This window comes from Neovison vison, chromosome 2, assembly GCF_020171115.1.
Source record: "Neovison vison isolate M4711 chromosome 2, ASM_NN_V1, whole genome shotgun sequence".
NCBI classification, from domain to species: domain Eukaryota; kingdom Metazoa; phylum Chordata; class Mammalia; order Carnivora; family Mustelidae; genus Neogale; species Neogale vison.
In genome coordinates, this window is record NC_058092.1 from 8,153,673 (window position 1) to 8,171,987 (window position 18,315).

The 18,315-nt window shown below is 48.8% G+C and overlaps 1 protein-coding gene across 1 annotated transcript in view; it reads right to left on the reverse strand.

Annotated features, from left to right (window-relative positions):
* The window catches only part of MTOR (mechanistic target of rapamycin kinase), a 128,970-nt gene that overhangs the window by 70,994 nt on the left and 39,661 nt on the right, over nucleotides 1-18,315 (reverse strand). Inside the window, exons 20-28 of the mRNA XM_044237143.1 lie at nucleotides 13,468-13,554; nucleotides 10,804-10,971; nucleotides 10,148-10,260; nucleotides 9,662-9,824; nucleotides 8,550-8,642; nucleotides 7,773-7,919; nucleotides 3,770-3,912; nucleotides 1,248-1,410; nucleotides 961-1,106 (exon numbers count right to left, since the gene is read on the reverse strand). Coding sequence (XP_044093078.1) covers nucleotides 961-1,106; nucleotides 1,248-1,410; nucleotides 3,770-3,912; nucleotides 7,773-7,919; nucleotides 8,550-8,642; nucleotides 9,662-9,824; nucleotides 10,148-10,260; nucleotides 10,804-10,971; nucleotides 13,468-13,554 — 1,223 coding nt within the window. The remainder of the gene's footprint in view (nucleotides 1-960; nucleotides 1,107-1,247; nucleotides 1,411-3,769; nucleotides 3,913-7,772; nucleotides 7,920-8,549; nucleotides 8,643-9,661; nucleotides 9,825-10,147; nucleotides 10,261-10,803; nucleotides 10,972-13,467; nucleotides 13,555-18,315) is intronic.

Consider the following 18,315-nt stretch of genomic DNA (forward strand, 5'->3'; position numbering starts at 1 on the left):
ACAGCATGTCTAATAACTGTTTATATGTGGCACTTTAGAAATCAACAGCCTCTCCAAGCTCACTTTATTTGGACAAAATCCTGATTCTATTTCTATTTTTTTGGTCACTTTTTAAAGCGTTTAAAGGAGCACTTTTCGCATTTACTCAAGAGCAGAGCCGGCACCGAAGCTGGCTGCCTGATGAGTCTCTCAAACGGAAGAAGCACCACACACAGCAGACTGTTTCAGCCTCAAAGGGGTACTTATTAGCTGGGTGATTTTCCCCTCAACTATCTGTAGTGAACTAATCAAGCATGTTAGCATTTACACGAAGATAATTAGATCCCAGAGTTAATATTCTCTGATAATCATTAGGGGAAGCAAACAGTTCTCTGGGAGCTGGAGCTAACATTTGAGGCTGCTTCTAATTTCATAACAGCAGAAAACTGATTAAACAACCTATTTTTTCCAAACCCAGAAGACGCAAAACCATCTTCGGAGAGGAGAGACTGTCGTCAAGACCAGGAAAAGATCACTGAATCTCAGCGGTCGCTCTCCTGTTAGACTCACAGAACACCAGGGGAGGACGACTCGGGCGATAAAACCCCAGAGGCCCCCGAGGCACCGCAACCCGTATTTCCTGCTCCGAACCGAGAGTGCGGTCAGACCCGTTAACCTCTACCGCTCCTAGGCTGCTGCCGCCTCAGAACAGCTTCAGGACTGATGTCATCGGGACAAGCCAGCACAGGTTGGAAAACAACAAGAACCCGTGTGCTGAGGGTCAACAGAAAGGCCGGGCACGGCTCTGAGAGTGGGGAGAGCCACCTGCAACCGCATCTCATTTAAACGTGCTGGCCCGGACCCGATGGCAGACTTCGCAGAGCAGGAGCCTCCGCGTGACTCCCATGCTTTGGTGGCAGGCCGTTGGGGAGAGAGGTCATTTCAGAGGAAGGCAGCAATTAGAAAGGGGTTAGAGCCTACCTGATGAGAGACTCGAGGATGGCGGGGGTGGGCCCTTTCTGGAACTCCAGTTCTTTGTAGTGCAGTGCTTTGGCGTAGGCTCGGCACTTGGCAGCTCTCTCCCCGAGCAAGACAATGCCATTGTCGTCTCTCAAGGGCAGGGGGCCCTAGGGAAGAGCAGAACCCAGAGCGTAAGGAAACAGAAGCTGGGCGTGAACGGAAGCAGGCTGTCGGGGGGGGGGGGGGCCCTTCTCCCCTCCCACCTGCTTCCTGTCAGGCTCCACCTGGACAAAGGGGCAAAGCCTCACCTTGTCACTGTGTTCCATGAATTCGGCCAAGTTTAAGAGGGTCTGCGTGACTTCGGCGATGTCCTGCGAGGTGAGGGCCAACTCGATGCTTCTGATGAGTTCATCCTGCTGGTCTTCATTCAGCTCAGACCAGCAGGACACAAACGCAGCATTAAAAAGATCCCTGGAGGCAGAGAGGAGTGGAAAAAAGATGTTGGAAATGTCTCTCGTGCCTCTGCCTGGCACCACAAAGTCACTTACTAATCTTACTCCCGGCATCACTGATTTTGCACGTACAGGTCAATGATGTCCAACAGGACTTGCTGGAAATGGTCTATCTTTCCTGCCCAATACGGTAGCTATTAGCCACTGAGTACTTGAACTGTGCTGAGTGTGACCAAGGAATGGAATTTTAAGTTTTATTTCATGGTGGTTACCTCGATGCAACCATGCGTAGCTAGCGACTACGGGTTTTATGGCTCAGGCACAGAACTGGGCTACATGAGAAGCTGTGTGAGAGCGTGGGGAGCAAGCAGGGCAGAGCTAAGCAGCCTGTCTCCACAGCCTCTTGGCAGTTTTCCCATCTTCTTTCTTCATGGGAGGGGAGGAACAGAAAGGGGACTTACAACACAGAAGCTGGCATTAACAGCTTCAGAACAGAATAATCTTCAAAGGATTCTTGGGATGCTTCTCAGGTGAGATGGGAAGAAGTAAAGGCAGCCCCCGTGACTGCTTTTCAAAATACAACCAGAATCCTTAGTTGAATGGCCTTAAACAAGACACCACAACTTAAGAAACCAGAGGTGTTGGAAGACAGCATCCCAATCTCTAAATTCTCGAAAGGCCCTCCAAGCCAAGACAACTGCTGGAGACTGACCAAGACCTGGGATGGAGGTGCCGTTTCTAAGATGACTACAACTATTTTATGGACTGGCATATTTGCCTGATATCTGAACTTTAATCTCATCCCCTCTTTTTTGGATGAATGCTGGGGGAAGCGAGCTGGAAACTGTAGATACGCTTATAACGTATGGGCTGAGCATTTGATGCCTCTACACGCACTTTCTATTACACAATATAAAGGTTAAGTCAGACCAATGTATATAATTTTGGAATCTGCTGGGAAAAACAAAATTTGAAATCTAAAGGATAACACGAAGCCCAAAAGAAGTCATGTGTAAATAAAAAAAATACACTTTCTGACCTACATGCAAGGCCACACCGGATCCCAAACGAGCACCCTTGGCACTATGGGTATAAACGCGTGGGTGTATGTCTGCCCCAAGCCTCTTTGGGATGACACTGTGCTCAGAAGTGACTTGGAACAGGAGAGGTACATGACGTCAGCTGAGCATACAAAATCTGCAGACTGTGGAGTTAGGGAGATCTTAGGAACTATTTTTGTGCATGAAAAATACCACTTTATGCCTCATTACAAATAACAACCATCCATTGTAGACAAACTTAGAAAACAGGGAAAGGAATACAGAGATAATAACTACTCCTTAGACCTTCCAACTTAATCACTGCTCTATTACTTTCTAGTCTTTTTCCATGTACATGTGTTTTTGAATAGTTGAAGTCACACATTTCCATAGTTTTGTATCCCATTTCGTTTATTTACGTTTTACTGTAAACCTTCTATATGCAAAGATTATAAACCAAATCTTTGATGGCTTAAGACTTGTTATTTAAAACAGTATTATTTTACGGCCAATTCTGTTTCCCGAAGATGGCTACAACAGCATCTGCTGGTGCACACACTCTTCTAAGATCTCCCTGTCCGGAGATGGCATCCGTATCTCCTTCCCTTGAAATCTGAGTGGGCTTCTGTGACTCCTTGAACAACAGAGTGCGGCAGAAGTCAAACTGTGTGACTTCCAAGGCCAGGTCCTATAAACTCCGTATACTTCTGCCTCGTTCCCTTGGGCACGTTCACTCTTGCAAAGCTGCCAGTATTCTGCGAGGAAACCCGAGCACCCCACAGAAGGACCCACAGGGAGAGGAACCAAGGCCCCTCGCCACGGCAGTTCCCATGTGAAAGCCTCAACCTGCCAGACAGGAGAACGAGCCGTATGCTGGAAGTGGGTCCCCCGGTCCCTGCACCAACACCCCCACTGACACTGCTGCAGAGACAAGGTGTCCCCACAGGTCACGTCCAAACTGCAGATCTCTGAGTAAAACAAATGACCGTTGTTGTTTAAGACCAGTAAGATTGGGGGTGTTTGTAAATATAGCAGTAAATAGAATTCATTATTACTGGAAAGCAGTTATACTAAACCATTACATAGTTTTTTCCAGAACTATAAATGACTTTATAATTAAAATTTTGGACCCAAATCTACTAAGGAAAGGTCTGCTAGCAAGGTTAAGACGGATGATTTTCCTAGAATATAAGCTTGTTCAATCTGCCCTTTTTTTTCCTCCACAAATTGGCAAAATTAAAAATACCAGGCCTTTCCACAATCATCGCCCATAAGAATTCTTACATACGGTCTTTTCTGTGCGATCCTCTTGATCCCATCCCGACGCAGCGGACGTACCTGGCCATCGGGTTGTAGGCCTGAGCCAGGGCCCAGCACGAGCGCAGGGAAGGTGACGAGGAGTCCTTCAGGAGCTCCAGACTCAGCCGCCTCAGCCACTCCAGCCAGTCATCTTTGGAGACCCTCCTGGCAGCTCCCCAGGCCTGTGATCCCCCAGGCAACAATGGAAAACCATCAGCTTCCAGGGCCAACTGTAAAGAGCCCTCGTCTATTTAAAGATGATTCTGTCTTTGACTTAATAAAACCATACCTCTCGTGACAAAAGTCCCCCAGAGCACAAATACCAGAGAGTAATATTTAATCAGAAGCCACAAAACAAAAGCAGCAACCTCTGGCACAGAGCATGAAACCGACAAATACTGTTTTACAAGTCATTTGGGCTGGACTCTATCAGCAAAGCAGAAAGCTCTACAGACCCGCAATAGATGGGCCCGTCACACGCAGTCCGCATGCGACAAGGCCTAATGGCCCCTGCAGTGTGCGATGGGCCCTGGGTGCTCTGCATTAGGACACTGGCTCAGTCGACAACAAAGGGTCACATGGGGAGAGGCAAGATCATCAGGTTCATAACAGCGTGAATCACATCACTCAGACACGAGCCAAAACCCAGCGCACATGGCACCGGGGTGGAAAGAGACAAAAGGAGTTGAACAGATTTAATTTTTACTTTCTGATTTATCCCCTCCAACATTCCTCAAAACTGAGCGTTCCAGGCATCAAGAGTTCCGGCCAGGGGAAGCTGAGGGAGGTGGATGGGAAGACCCTGACTCTGGAGACGGGCAGCACCGTGTCGTGGCCCCGGCTGCACTCTGGAGGTCGGCGGCCTGAGTTCAAAAGGCTGTTATCTAACTCATTGGCTGTCTGACCTTGGGCAAGTTACTTCTCTTCTCTTGGGCCTGTTTCCTCACTTGTAAAATGAGGATAACAGTTCACCTCCTAGGGTGTTTCCAGGATTAATTAATTTGTGCCACGGATTTATACCTGTGCTTGGCACAAAGTTAGTGTTCCTGTGAGTGCCTATTCTTGTGAAGTCAGGAACACCAGCTGGCATCCTGGCTCCGCCACCCGGCAGCCGGGACACTGTAAAAATCACTTGTATGTTGCATCGGAGCCTCAGTCTTCTGCATCAAGGGATAAAATATCTAAAGAGCCCAGCTGGAACAGATGAGCAAACATGGTTGCTCTTATAATCAAAACGACATCTCTTTGAGCTGGCCTAGCCCGAACTTTTAAAATATATTCTTCAAAGATTTTTCCAGCAGAATGGACACATGTCCTCCCTAAGCTAGGCAAACTGAGTAAGTCAGAGCAGAGGTTCTCCAGGGAAGTGGTTCGGGGAGTGGAAGAGATGCCCGTGAGCTACACCACCGGCTCATCAACGACTCAACCCATCACCTTCCTGGGATAAACTGGAGACGGGCTGTGGCTTCTGATGAGTTACAAATGAGCGATACCATGTTAAACTACAGTTTTATGTCAGAAACTGAGACAGAGACGTTAAGGGACAAACTGAAAAATTACGTGCACGATTCTGATGATACGCTGAGCACCCTGAACCAGGAGGAAGGGCGACACTAGTTACTTGATTTCTAAACTTTGTTCTCTTGAACAAAACGGGAATAGCAAGTCCTATTCTCTGGAGAGGCCTCTGGCTTCCTTCCTCCACAAACAAAGGGTCTCTGGATAGCTGCTCTGTAGCGCACGGCATTTCAAAAGTTGAACATACACAAGGGGGAACCACGAAAGTCTTTTCCCTCTAGTGACGTGAGGCCGAGCCTGGGTGGGGCAGAAGCCGCGCTGGGTGGCGGTTAAGAGACGAGGCTCTGAAGTCATGGTCCCTTGGTCAAACCCCGGCTCCACCATTTACTGGGCGACTTTGGGCAAATCACTCAACCTTTCAGGGCCTCATATCGACTTCTCTGCAAGATGCCGGCGGGAGCGAGAGCACCTAACTCGCAGGGTGAAGGGTAAGTGAGTCAATACACTAACGAGCTTGTACCAGCGCCCGACGCGGAAAGCCCTGCACAGATGCTGGCAATTGTCAGTGCAGTCCCTGTCACTGTTTGAGAAATGGTCATAAAGAAGTCTCTGGAAACCTTAGCTTCACGGACAAGTGCACGATCTATCAAACAGGCTAAGGCCCCCAAGTGGGCCCCTCCCTGCTCTTCTTTCATTTAAAACCTAATCCACTCTCGCTTCTCTGGGTTCCGTGGTTAACTGCGTCAAGGCCCGCCAGCTGCCCTCCGCCACCAGCCAAGGCTGACTGTCCCCTCTGGTGAGGCCCGCGACACCAACAGACCTCCCGCCAGCCTATTCATTTAGGGGGTAAGTCCAAATAGCTTCTCCTCAGACGGGAAGGCTGCTGAAAATCCTGGCAGCACTCTGGAGGCGGCGCGCTGTTACTCGGAAAGCGGGTCACACGGTCCCTGCACCGACCCCAGGCTGCCCACGCACGAGTGTGTGAAGGCACAAACCCGGCTGAGAGCAGAGCGAGAGAGTCTGCTTAGGGTTCCTGGACTGGATCTGCTCTCAGGTGAGACACACTAGAAACTCTTTTTCCTGTTTGGCAAAGGTCATGCTTCTTTTTGCAAGGCCTGCGCAGAAAGCCAACCTTCCTGGAAGCAGCCTCGCCTACCGGGGAGTTTCCTAAAACAGTCAGGACACGGCTCTAAGAGGGTGGACAGCTGCCTGGCTGGAAGGACATTCTGAACCCAGGCAGGCGGAAAATATCTGGGTGGCAATGTGCATCTGGCTTCTCTGCCTGGCCCCGCCCTGAGGGGTGAGGTGTCCGCAGGATCGCCTCAACGACCGCCTGAGGACCTGGGGGCCCCTCCTTTTCCTGTCGCCTTGGACTAGCAGTGACATGCTCCACGGAGGGAAAGCAGCATCGCCCCTGCCCCAGGGGTCCTTCACCACTTCCCTCGTACATCACCCAACCCTTCTCGGCAATGGCCACCTTACAGCTGCGTGTCTGGGTGAAGGCTGGCTTGGCAGTCAGTGGCCCCAGCTGTGGCCCCAGCGCCCCAGTGGCCCCAGTCAGTGGCCCCAGCGCCCCCCCAGCTGTGTGTGAACACACACGCACACACACACGCACTCACACACAGGTGTGTGTTCAAATCTTTACGGGTTTGGCCAAAAGAAGAGAACAAGTTAGCAGGGACCCAGTCCTGCCCAGTTCTCTACCTCGGTCCCCTGTCATCATGCAAGTGCAGCTGCTGTGGACCAACCACTAAGAAAGGAAGAATGCCACCAAGCGGGACTCCAGACAGGCGCTGCTCACAGGCACCAGAAGCACTGATGCTGATGTGAAACGTGGGAAATTATTTAACTCAGTGACATAACTACAATGACCCTGCTCAGATCGACCAGCGATGCTTTGAAACGGCCTGTTTTTAAATGGATGGCTGGAGGCATACGTGGTGAGAAGCCAGCTACATCCTGGGCTTTCGTCAGCAGAAAGAACTCCGTATTTATCTGCAAAGATTGAAAAGTTTGTTCTTTAAAGTACGGTCCCTGGCCCGGTAGCACTGGCATGACTTAGGACTTTGGTAAAAACGCGGAATGTAGGCCTGACATCGGACTGCCCCATTCAGAACACGCATTTTCCTCAGCCCCTCGCAGTCCTGGGAGTTTCAGGAGTCTGAGAAGCACTGCTCTACAGAGCTGGCCCGTCTCAGGCCTAAGGAAGGGCCCCACTGGTTTTGTTCCATTCACGTAAAAAATGAGAATGGTATTTGCAACAAAGGATTCTACTATCAGAGCTCCAAGGAAGCTTAGAATTTTGTTCTACCTTGATCCTTAATTTTAAAAAGCATATCATTTGGACACCCGGAAAAAGACAAAATGACCTAAGTTCATGGTATCTAGAGTTTCGGAAAAATGCTTGGGCTGGTCTTTGGCTGTTTTGAACTGGTGGCAGCAAGAGCGAAGAGCTCGGAAGGAGAGAGAAGAGCTGTGCTCTCCTTTCCAAGCACCCCCCCAACCCCCTCGGGAAATCATGGACCTTTTGGAGGTTGATGGTGCTGACGTGCAGTTTCTTCATAGGTCCCGTTTCGACCGGCCCGCTAGCCAGCGCATCCCCTTGGCCACTCCTCAGCATTCGGTGCTGGTAAATCAAGGGGTCCTCTTCTTCGTCAGCAAGGGTGTATCCCTGCAACCAGAGAGCCACAGACAAACCCTGCAACTCTGCTAGGTTCTCCCAGGTAAGAAAACACCCTTAAGCCTTGGGAGGGTTGCACCTTCTGAAAGCGTCAGGACATCAGCAGGAAGGAAAAGGTTACATGCACGGACCAAATGAACCACAGGTGGGCTACATTCCCCACTGCAGACCCACGTTTGCCGGTAGCTCTTGGTCAGGGACAGCACGGACTCGGCAGGATGAGCACGCAGCTGGCGAAGCTAGTGCTACGGGCCAGGATCCCAGGTACCAGTCGGGGGGGGCGGGGGGCGCGAATAGCCCGCTGCCTGGCTTTGTATGGCCCGGGAGCCAAGGGCGGGGGGAATCAAAGGAAGGGGACTATTTTGTAGCATGTGCAAATTCGAGAAGCATTCCTGGGGTCCCTCAGCAGAAGTGCCCACGGAGGCGGCCAGGCTCCTGCTCTTCTGCACGCGGACAGCAGGGGCCCGTCACTGCTGCGGAGCCCACGCCATCTACAGATCTGGAAAGAGCCTGCTGTCTCTACAGAAGCTGACTGCCCTAGCGCTAAAAAGCCAGATGTGTTCCCAGACCCATGGGGAGAGACAGCGGGGGACTCTGGGACAGAAACCGAGCGCAGTTCACCTTCACGATTCTGCAGATGAGGACGTCGTAGCGCTGATGGTTGATTCGGTGTCGCACCAGGACTTTGTTCACCATTGGAATGAAAATCTGGTACTGTCGGAGGAGAGGGAAGAGATCAGAAAGGTCACTCTGCAGCGCGGGAGGCAACGGGCTATCACCCCCATGAGCTATAGCTAGTTCTGCTGGGTTCGGGGTGGCTCTCTGTTACTCAGAAGAGTCACCTGGCTGTTTCTGTCTCTCTCTCTCTCTCACACCACCTTCCCCAAACCGCTACAATCCTAGTCCCCACCCCCATCCATCTGCGACGGCCTCTGAGTGCTCTCTCTGCTCCCACCCTTGGCCTGGTCCGTTCTTCCACACAGCACTGTGAGTCATTAGGTCAGACCACAGTCTTCCTGAGGTCCAGATCCTCCTAAACTTCTAGTCTTGCCCAGAGTAAAGGCCCAAGTACTTATAATGGCCCATAGGAGTGATGTGTGATTTTTGTCCAGAATCACCTGGAAGGTTTATGAAACCAGAGCTTGCTGGGCTCCACAGTTTTTGGTGCGGGTCTGGGCACAGGCCGGAGAATCTACATTTCTAACAGGTTCCCGGCTATGTAGATACTGTCCAGGGACATCTGAGAACAACTAGCCTACAGCACCTTGTCTCTACACCCCATCCCAGCCCTGTCTTATCTCTACGATGGGAACTGCAAGCCCTCCTCGCTGCCTAGCCCCCTCCTCTGAAGCCACACGCTGTTCCCTGGACCCTCCAAACATGCTGCCTCTGCACCCCTTTGCATTTGCTACTCCTTCTGCCGGCATCCGACTCTCTGGGCTCAGACCTGCGCTCAGGTCTCTGGTCAGATGTCTGCTTATCAGTGGCCTTCACTGTCCACCTTAAAACAAACAGCAACTCTCCCCGCTCCGTCTAAGCTCTTCTGAGACAGACTGTGTTTACTAGCTTTGCCTTGGTGGAACGGAAGCTCCATGAGAACCGGGACATCAAGTAATCCTAGTTCTTTGAAGGCAGTTGAGAGCTACAGACTGGCAAACAGAGACGTTCACAGACAAAAGTCATCTTCCCCACACCAGGAGGAAGAGCATGTCTGTTTAGGACTCTTGTCTCACCTTCTTCCCCAGCTGGAAGACCAGCGAAGACAACGTGTCCATGGCCGTGGGACGCAGTTCCGGGCTCTGGTCCAGCGTTCGAACAATTGGGTGGATGATCCGGGACGCGTAGTCCGTGAAGTCCAGGGACTCCGTCAGGCGGTCCACTGTCTCTAACGCTGCCCTACGATAACCACGACGCAGGAGAATTGTTAACACGTGGTCCCAAAGTACCCGAGGTGGCTGAGGGTTATCTTAATCAGCACCAAATGGGAAGGCACGGCCTCGGAGGCAGCTCGGGTGACCTGGCTCCAACACAGGTCCCCGTGGGGTAGGGACGGCTAAGATTTCCAGAAGCCTGGGGCGTTTCTGGACGAAAATGAAGAGAGCTGAGGTAACAACAACAACAACAAAATGGAAGGATGGCCTGGGAACTTAAGAAAAGGACATTTTTAACAAGACGTGAAAAGCTCGACGGCTGCTTCGTCCCCAGGCGCAGGTGCTTACTTCCGAGATGGCAGCGGAACCTCCGGGGCGTCAAAGAGCTTCACGATAGGAGGAAGCAACAAGTGCAGATAGTCGTCCAGGTTGGCGCCGAACAGCTGGATGGCAGCCAACAGCTGCAAAAGGGAGCACAAGCCCAGTGACGGGCAAATACAGGCAAGTACCACATACACAGAGTGCACGGAGGGCGGCAGGCCGGAACGGATGGAGGACACGTGCATACACGTGTGCACGGAGCGCACGGAGCACGTGGGCAGCTCCAGATTCTGCGGGGACTCTGAAAAGCCTTCAGTAAGTGGCCTTGAGCTACCTTCTTTTGGGAGAACTCCCCCCTCCCCACTATTTTATTTTGCTTGTGTATTATTTTGCTTTCTCTGAGCTTATTTCAATGGACAAGGAATCAGTTGCTAGGTAACAGTGAGAATAGGTCGGGGATAAAACATTTACCAAGAATAATCCAATAAAGGAGAGAAAACACAAGGCCAGTCAAGAGAGGGTTGTAAACATCCTGTCAATTGCACACATCTGGTATTAGCATTCGTTAGATTCAGTCTTGTGGCTCGTAGCTACAAGCTACAGGGGCTTGCCTCATAGCCGATCATCCCTGGACTCTGATGGATGCTGGGAATCCCTCTAGAGGACACCCTTAAGGGACTCACCTTGATGGAGACGATGCGGCCTGGGCTGTTGTCGTGCATGAAGACGCGTAGCATGTGTGGGATCAGCTGGGGCAGGTAGAGTTTAAATTCACCCCCAAGAGCTACCACAATTTGCTCAATAAGAAGGATGATCGTGCTCTGGATTGAGGTATTCATGACCCAGAATTCCTATAGGGAGGGAAGACAGACAGAAGTAAAGTCACATGCTCTTCTACTGAACTAGGAATCAAGGAACTGAGAAGGCCCAAAAGAAGCAAAACTGTAGTGAGCACAGTCTGCCCCAAGAGAGACTCTTTCCCCAGCCCTCTTTGTATCCTCCGTCACAGGCACAGTGAGTGGATTAAAGGGCACTTCTCGGAATGCACCAGCCTCCTTCACTCCTGGGCTTTGCTTGTACTGTGCTCTGCCTGGAACCTCACCTCTTGCTCAGCTAAGTGCCATCTGCTTTTCTAGACCCACCTCAAGCCTCACTTCCACGAAGGCTTTCCTGTTCTCCTTCCATTACACGCTCTATGTCCCTCTATCCCCTTCTTTTCTAGCACCCATCGTAACTTCATTTTCTCTGGCACATTCTTTCTACTAGACTGTAAACCTGTTAAAGGCAAGGAGCCCCTTTGAGCCATCTCTGTCTCTTCAGAACCAAGCACAGCACCTGGCGTAGTCCAGCCACCCGAACACGTTCACAGAGTGAATGAATGACTAGGTGTACTTCACTCAGGGGCTCTCAGCCCGCCCACAGCGGGTTCTCCACTTTGGGTACCAGCCGCTCTCTACCAAAGGGTGATCCCAATGTGAACAGTTTCTTGCCCATTCTGGACTTAGACTTTGCTAGTCTAAATATTGCTAGATATAGGTAGCAGCTGATGTTTGCTCCAAATCATTTTCAGGCCTGGATAAAGCCACAAAAGGAGCACTTTTTCTCCACCTGTATAGTCATCTTCCATGTAAGTTACTAAAGTAAAAACTTGGCCAATCTGCCACAGAATCTGCCTTGGTACCCCAAATAGGTCTGAGTTTTTGATCCCAGGAAAAGCTGGCATTTCAAATCAAGTCAAAAAGAAAGCTGTCTACTGCCTTGTTTGAAATCTCCAGAGATCAGCCCTACTAAAGACAGCAACACATACATATTCATACTTTGGGGCCCTCAACTAATTCAGAATAAAGTCAATAAAAAGAAAAAGAGAACTCCTCAGAAGAAAGGCTTTACTGAAGCATCAAGTATTTTTATTTAAAAAAAGTCTTAAAAATCGTAATAACTTAGAAAGTAAAAACCATACTAAAAGATGCTTGTAAAATTTTCTCTCTTTCTCCTTGCAGAAAGAAAAAGCTATTTTCTCTAGATAAAAACCTCTGCCAGAGAAACACCTCCGATTTTATACCCTCCATGGTCTGTCTGATGTGTGTTACTTGGCCTGCCCTCTGCCTTCTTTAGAGAAAGCACACCTACCTCCCCACCGTTACTACTGCGGGCTCTGTACAAGGGCTTCTCTCTCTCCAAGGAGCCAGGCAGCCTGCCCAGGGATCACCGTGAACAGAGGCTATTCTCATCCCAGGCTCAGGGGGGCTCATTAAAATGCCCAGGGGCAGCAGTCAAAGGCAGAGCCCCTGGGGCACCTTATCCATCTTGGAGGAAATGAAAGCTGCATTTTGCAGGTGTGAAGCTCGCTGCCTCAAACTTCTGTGTTTTGGTCCTAAATCTTTTTTGGGGACTAAGTCTCTGATTAGTTCTGCTTCCGACCGCAAGCACACTGCTGCCTGCCAGGCCCCCTCCCCCGGAGGGCCGCCGGCTCGCTGGCACTCTGCTCAGCTTCGTGGTACAGAGGCCCCCGTGGCAGGAGTCAGGGAGCGAGTGGTTTTCATTATGTACAGATGGGAGTTTTTCAGTTCTGAGACCCGGTTTCAGGGAAGTTCCAGTTTTGAAGTTCGCCGCTTTGATTTTAGTCCTGCTGCCTCCTCCAAGCTAAGTACAAAGGGCTGGCAGAGGAGAGAAGGGATCAGTGAAGAATTGTCTTCCAATTCTTTGAGGGCACGGCCATCTCTGCAAAGCGAGCTTCCCAACAGAGACCTTGAAATGACACAGCACAGCAGGAGGCAGGCCTTTCCCTCCAACAGACATAAAACAATATTGCCCCCGATGGGGAGCCCTCCGCACCTGCTTGCGCACGTTACACAATCTGGGACACGTGCTGCCGCAGTCAGAAGGTGGCATTTATGCTCTTAAAGGCGGTGGGGTAAAGCCTCGCCTCCTTCCTCGGTGCCTGACAGGAGTTCAGCGTGTGTAACAGCGCTACTGAAACCCCGTCCCCAAACCTCTCTTAAGGCCGTGGTTTTATGGGCTGTAAGAAGGAGAGCTTTCGTGGGAGCAGTAAAGCAGTAAAGTGAAACTGCTCTGTTGTGTGTGAGGCAAAGAACTGGGGCCTGCTTCTGGCAGAACAATGACTTCAGGATTCTTCCTCCAACCTCACAGCTCGCACTCAGGGGCCAGGCCTGCAGCAGGTCCCCTCCCGCTTCACCACCCTCCGGGGGAACCCCACCCCACATTTAATACTCCAGTTGTAACAGCTCTACAAAGGCCCGCGACCAAAATGTCCTCGCTCTCCAAGCCTTCCTCTGAATGTTCCTTGACCCGCTGATGAACCGGCCAAAGCACTAACTTCCACTCACTCTCATGAGGGTGACTATTTCATCCATGTAAGGTCGGATGTGGCTCTTCACGAAGGACACCAGCATCCCCAGCTGCTGGAACAGGAACTGGAACGGAGAAGAGGTCAGCGAGTTGGCATCAGGAAGAACAGCGAACTCCCAGGGTCAACCTAAGTCCGCGGCAACAAACGAACACGCCTGTGCCATCGGGTCCCACGCCGGCCATCTACTCAGAGGAAGCCTAAAAAAAACCTTCAGTGGTGACCGTGGTGAGGGCTAAAAACGACCCTCAGTGGCTTTATGCCCCAGCCAGGCGAGCCACTGACTAGTACACAATAAGCGCCTCGGGGCCACGGTGCCTGTCCTGAGCCACGAGGCTACCTCTTGGCTCTCTGACCTTCATTTAACCTCTCCACGCCCAGCCTCTTCAGGGGGAAGATGCAGAGGACAGTCCTTGCCTCCAGGGCTGGCTCTAAGTTAAACGGGGTAACACCTGGAAAGCACTGGAACCAGACGTGAATACCGGGGGTGCTCCGCGATCACCAGCTATCGCTGAAGGATCTGCGGACGGACTGAAGACTTCAAAATGACATGAAATTCTTAATCAATGATCATTATTAATCATTATAAATTATTAATCATTATAAATGTGTCTTTTGCCTCTTCAGTTCTAATTCCACTACCACTTACTTTCTAAAATAAATACAGCTATTAGGGGTATGGTGGTTCATTTATAGTAATTAACTCAATTAATCAGATCGTAATTCATTACGTAACTGTTTCTCTCTGAGAAACTGTGCACCAAGACAGTAAGCAAACTGGGGAAGGGATGGGGTGAGGAACAGTCTGTTCAGGTTGATACAGGGCAGCTATAAGAAGGGACGCCATCCATTAAAACAAGCTGGGAATAAAAAGGCTTGGGCAAAGGTGATCCAGCTACTTTCCTGGCTAAAGATGTCTTTAGGGTATAGTTTTTATTTTATCATGATCTTCAGATAGTGCCTCATATCCATATGCAATAGCAAATCATACTCTAAATCCCCCGCCCTGAAAGATTTTTCTAGCTCTCTATGCCTCCGCCCTCCCATTAATAAGGACAATTTAGCAGTGAATATACATATTTTCACTCTCATCTGTGTTCTGAAACTTGGGCAAATTAGGATTAAATAAAAACTTGTTTCAAACACGAGTAACGGACTTACAGACTCACCACCTGCAGAGGTGAGACTCACAGGACTTCCAGTCTTGGGCTTCAAGGGAGCGTGGATGCCTTCTCTAATGACATGGACGCCAATGGATTCTAAGGTGGTTAGAACCTGCCCACCATGTGGCACAGGTCTGACTCAACTCAGGACAGCCTTCCCTACCCACTGCTCGGGAGACCCCACATAGAATCGCTGCTGACCATTTCTGTGAAATGATCTCTTAATAGGATCCAGAGATCAAGGGATGTGAGACTCTAAGTATAACGGTTTTTAAGCTATATTTTTGTTATGTGAACCGGAAAGAAGGTAGAAAATCGAAGCTGGAGGAAAAGCAGGGCATTGGGGTTGGCAGGGTGGTCAGGAAAACCACAAGACCAAAAGGACAGAGCTCCCGAGCCCTGCTGTCGTTTCACATTAGGTGTAATGGGGGAGCCTGGCGGTGCTCAGCCATCTTCACCTGCCAAGGGACAGATGCCGACAGCAAGTGCTTCCCTCACAGTAAGGAGCCCAGCAGCCCCCCACCCCATTTTTTCTCCCTTAGATTCCGCCATAAGTTTTCTTCTCTTTCTTTCCTGGAACACTAGCATATTAAAAGAACATAGTTTTAGTCTTGAAAATATGGTGGGTTAGGTACCCCTGCTGTGAAAAGCCTAAAGATAACGCATTAGCAATAATAAATACTGTTACTGTGTCATCAGAACTGAAACCTTTAGCAGAGAGCCAGACCTTCAGAGGGCTACCTATTAAGAGAAAAGGCGCCTCCTCCCAATGAATCTGTCCACTGGCAGAAGGACACAAAGACATCTGTCAGTCTTGATGTGGAGTCCAGGTAGGAAAAAAGTCTTTCCCAAAAGCTTGTACTCTCAGGTCAATATCCTACGAGTTTAGGGGTTATGGTGACTACCCGTGTGTGCTGAGAAACTCTAAGCCAGGAAATTAACTTGAAGTTCACATGGCAGAAGGAAAAGCAAATCCTCTCTAGACAGATGCAATTTGAGAGCAGGTTTTCTGGTACTGCTCCAGGGAGCGCCGGGCTGCATAGGTACAATATCCAAAATTATAAGACAGGTAAAGATAAGCCCGTGGCAGTGTGACTCAGTAGAAACAATAAACAGCAGGATCAGACCCATCACAGATTTTCCATATATTGGAATTACTGGATAAAAAATATAAAATTGTTTTAAAGTGCTTAAAGAAATAAATATGAGAATTTTAAAAATGAGTAAAGAACAGGGTAACACCAAAAAAATACTCAGCATATTTGAAAGAACCTAAAAAAAATGTAGTTGGGGGACTCAGTCGGTTAAGCATCTGCCTTTGGCTCAGGTCATAATCCCAGGGTCCTGAATTGTGCCCCACATAGGGCCCCCTGCTCAATGCAGAGTCTGCTTCTCCCTTCCCTCTCCCTCTGTGTATGTGATCTCTCTCTCTCTCAAATAAATAATCTTAAAAAAACTTTTTAAAATGTGGTTGAAAGTAAAAATAAAAAATAAAAAAATGTAGTTGAAAGTAAAAACTCAAGAACAGGTCAAAAAGACACAGCTGGGGGTGCCTGGGTGGCTCAGTCGGTTAAGCATTTGCCTTCTGCTCAGGTCATGATCCCAGGGTCCTGGGACTGAGTCCCGCATTGGGCTCCCTGCTCACCACAGAGCCTGATTCTCCCCCCTGCTCATTCTCTCTCTCTCTCAAAAACAAAACTAAAAACTGAAATGCACAGCTGAGGAATTTGTGAACAGAAAAGGGATATGAAGAAATATCCAGAATAGATCTCTAAGAAATAAAGATAAAAAATATGGACAAGAAACCAACAGACATTAAGGAAAGAGTGAGCTCTACATGTGAACCATATTTTAGAAGGAAAAAACAGGAAGTCCACAAATTTCAAACAGGATGTGAGAAAGAAATCCTTATCTAGATGCACAATAGAGGAGCTTCCAGGCAACGAACACAATGAAAAGATCTGAAATAGTCATTGAGAAAAGTAGGGTGAAGTGAAAAGGAATTGTGATTTCTCAACAACAGAAGAAATGAGAAAACATGGGATCGTATCTACCGTTGCAGGAGAACCCACAATTGTATCCTCAGCTAAATAAAGATTTAAAAAGAGGGTGAAATAAAATATTTTTCAGATACACAGAAACACAGAGCTTACTTTGACAGATGTTCACAAGAGAAATGTGCCCTCATCCTGAAGAAGGATAAGGACCCTAGAAGAAAGCCCTGAGGTGGAAGACAGAACAAGGAGAATCGAGACAGCAAGTGTATCTGCATATAACAGTGCTGACATTCAGTTTGGCAGCAGGAAAAAGAAAAAAGTGATACTACATAAGAGGGAAAGCGATAGTGTAAGCAATCTAAGTTTTGTATATTATTCAGAAGGATGGAGATATGGGTTAATTTTTAAAAAATAGGTATTAAAGTTAGGTATGTGAGGCAAAATCTAAAGGTGAAAAAGATAAATGAATCCATCCCTCATCCTATACAGGGGGACATATTCCAAAGAGCTCAAAAATCTAAGTGTAAAAAATCAGGGGGTGACTGGCTGGCTCAGTCGGAGGACCGGAGGACTGTGTGACTTGATCTTGTGGTTGTGAGTTTGAGCCCCACGTGGGGCATAGAGATTGCCGAAAAAACAAACAAACAAACAAACAAACAAATGTAAAAAGCAAGGCCAATTAAATACAAAAAAAAAAAGTAAAAATGATGTACATACAAGGCTTTTTGTTACAGGATTATTTTAAGTAACAAAAGGATGAAAAAAATGCAAATGTTCATCCACAAGGACAGGTTGAACAGCTATGGACTGGGCACATAGTGGGGTGCCATCACCCCCCAGGGAGTGGCAGGAACTCCAGGACCCGCTGCTGTGACGGTAAAAAAAAGCAGGGCCCACAACAGTGTTTACAGTATGATCTCTTCTGAGGGAGGCAGGTGGGGGAATATGGATTTCCTCACGTTTTCAAAAACAAACAGTGAAAAGACAAATTGAAAAATGATCAAATGGTTGCCTTAGGGGGAAGTGTGGTAGGCAAAATAATGGCAAGCCAGAGATGTCTGTGCCCTAAGTCCCCAGATCCCATGAATAAATGACTCTGCATGACAAAGGGGACTTCTGAAGATGTGATTAAGGTTCAGGACTTTGATTGTGGAGATTACCTCTTAAAAGCAGAGAACCTTTGCTGGCAGTGGGCAGAGAGCAGGACCCAAAGAAGGGTCAGAGAGATGCAATGTTGCTGACTCTGCAGGCAGAGAAAGAAGGCCAAGGAGTGTGGGCCGCTGCTAGAAGCCAGAAACAGCAAGGGAGACGGACTCTCCCCTAGAGCCTCCAGAAAGGAACATGCCTCAACGGCACCCAGATTTTGGTTCAGTATGACCTCTGGCAGACTAACGACCTATAGAGCTGTAAGAGAATGAATTTGTGCTGTCCGGAGCCATGATCGTGGTGCGGATTTGTTACAGCAGGAATAGGAAACGCTACAGGAAGAAACAGGATAATATGGATGGGGAGAGAAGCTAGACTTCGCTGAACACATTTTATAGTTTCAGCTCTGGAACTGTTTTAATGTCTTACATAATTAGAATAGCCACAAAGAAATTTCTAAACACTAAAAAAAAAAAAAAAAAAAAAATTTCTAAACACTGAAAATGAACAGAAACTAATTCA